General features: G+C 37.2%; 1 protein-coding gene across 1 annotated transcript in view; it reads right to left on the bottom strand.

Annotated features, from left to right (window-relative positions):
• Positions 1-1,100: 1,100 nt before the first annotated feature.
• Positions 1,101-1,893, bottom strand: part of LOC116100393 (carcinoembryonic antigen-related cell adhesion molecule 3-like) — a 7,889-nt gene continuing 7,096 nt past the window's right edge. The window contains exon 4 of the mRNA XM_031384196.1: positions 1,101-1,238. Within this exon, the coding sequence (XP_031240056.1) occupies positions 1,231-1,238 (8 nt within the window). The 3' untranslated portion in view covers positions 1,101-1,230. The remainder of the gene's footprint in view (positions 1,239-1,893) is intronic.

The raw sequence follows: 1,893 nt of genomic DNA, 5'->3' as shown, positions 1-1,893 counted from the left end.
TATGACAAGTAAATCTAATAATAAATAAATAAATAACAAAACAAAAAATCACATATCATCATGGACAGGTATAAAGTTCTCAACAATATGGAAAAAATTGGAAAAGAATTTAACCAGCAAGGAACATGAAAACCAAAGTAATAACCCTCCCATAATCACCTATCCCAAAGTCATGGTTTCCAACAACAGGGAAGTAGACACCATCCAACACAAAGTTATCAAAGGGAGCTGGACCCAGTGGTGTATGCTCTATCAGGTTTTGCCTTTCCCTCTAGCACTGGGGAGACAGAGGCAAACAGATCTCTGTAATTTCAAGGCCAGCTTAGTGAATTTAAAGACAGCTCAATATATATATATATATATATATATATATATATATATATACGTATATATATATGTATATATATATGTATATATATATATATATATATATATGGAAAGAGAGAGAGAGGGAGAGAGAGAGAGAGAGAGAGAGAGAGAGAGAGAGAGAGAGAGAGAGAGAGAGAGAAACAGACACAGTCCCAAAACAAATAACGAATGATTGTATGAATATCCAAACAAAGCAAAGGGGATATAGATTAACTGATAAATTAATTGCAAGTAAGCATAAAATGTAAACAAATGGAATCAATACAGGATAAGATTTGAGAATTCAATAAAGAGAAAGACTGATGAAAATCTGTATGCTATTGAAAATGAACATGTGTGTAAACTTAAAACCCTACTGAAGCCTTATGGATAAAATGAGTCCTGCATAGGATTGTGTTATCAGGGCTTGAAGGCCAGACAGAGAAGCTGTATCATTCAGTCAAGAACACACATCAATTAGCAGAAACACAATCTTGGGACATCATTGACTTAACTACATGTCAGACCTGCAGAAGTCAGGGCCCTTAGACAGTGATAGACTAGAGGAACCTTCACACTGGGGGACACTGGCACAATATGGAGCCTTGGAGAAATGACTATTTCTACCAATAGGAGTTTGTTGCAGGAAATTTCTCCATGTTGTCACTGAACTTGGTTGGGTTCTAATCATGAATCTCAAGCTGGGTTCAGCCACCCATCCTTATTAAGGCAATTAAAAAGACTGAAAAATACAGGTATGCAGAAAGCTTTTTATTCAGAATAGAGAGTAAGGCGAGAAGTAACACACATGGTTGACATTCCTCTTCTATTCTTCGAGGGCAGTGATTTACTTGTTGGTCTTTGATTGTCTGAAACCCGATTTCAAGGGTCTGAATTGAGATAAACATTTAAATAGAAAACCAATGATAAGTACATCTAACAGTCCCAACCAGGATATGAAACCAATTACCAAAGTCCATCTTTGTCTGGGTTCAATCCCATCCTATAGTGTAGTAAAATCTCTTTCCTTTTGGTTAGGGCCTCTTTCTTTCTCTCATCATTAAACCCTGAGAAAATTCCCTTTTTATATTGGATTTCATTGCTTAAATCATTTAATGGGCTGAGAGATACAAATAGCTCTTAAAATATCTTCCTTTCTTCTAAGCAGGCTATAATATGAAAAAATTATTAGGTACAGCCAGGATGTAATATGTATTCCTGCGAGGATAATTCTTTTTTGAGAGCATGGAAAGGCCTTAGGTCAATCTCTGAGTTCTGTGGTGTCCCGTTTTGATTAAATGTAAACATTACAAACTGGCTTTAAGCTGGTGAATCCATGAACAGGGGGACCTGTGTGAGTACTGTTGAGGACAGCACTGGCCAGAGGGTTCATGTGGGTATAAGATTTCTCTACTGTGTAAAATAAGAAATGACCCAAACTTTCCAGCAGTGTCAAATATTGCCACGCACACTTTGGGTGAAGGCGGTATCTGAGGCGTAAACTTCAAGGAAAGTCAGTCTCCTGCCTCCACATTGTCGCCTGGC

Source organism: Mastomys coucha, unplaced genomic scaffold (genome assembly GCF_008632895.1).
Source record: "Mastomys coucha isolate ucsf_1 unplaced genomic scaffold, UCSF_Mcou_1 pScaffold21, whole genome shotgun sequence".
NCBI lineage: Eukaryota > Metazoa > Chordata > Mammalia > Rodentia > Muridae > Mastomys > Mastomys coucha.
This window is presented reverse-complemented; position numbering and strand designations above follow the sequence as displayed.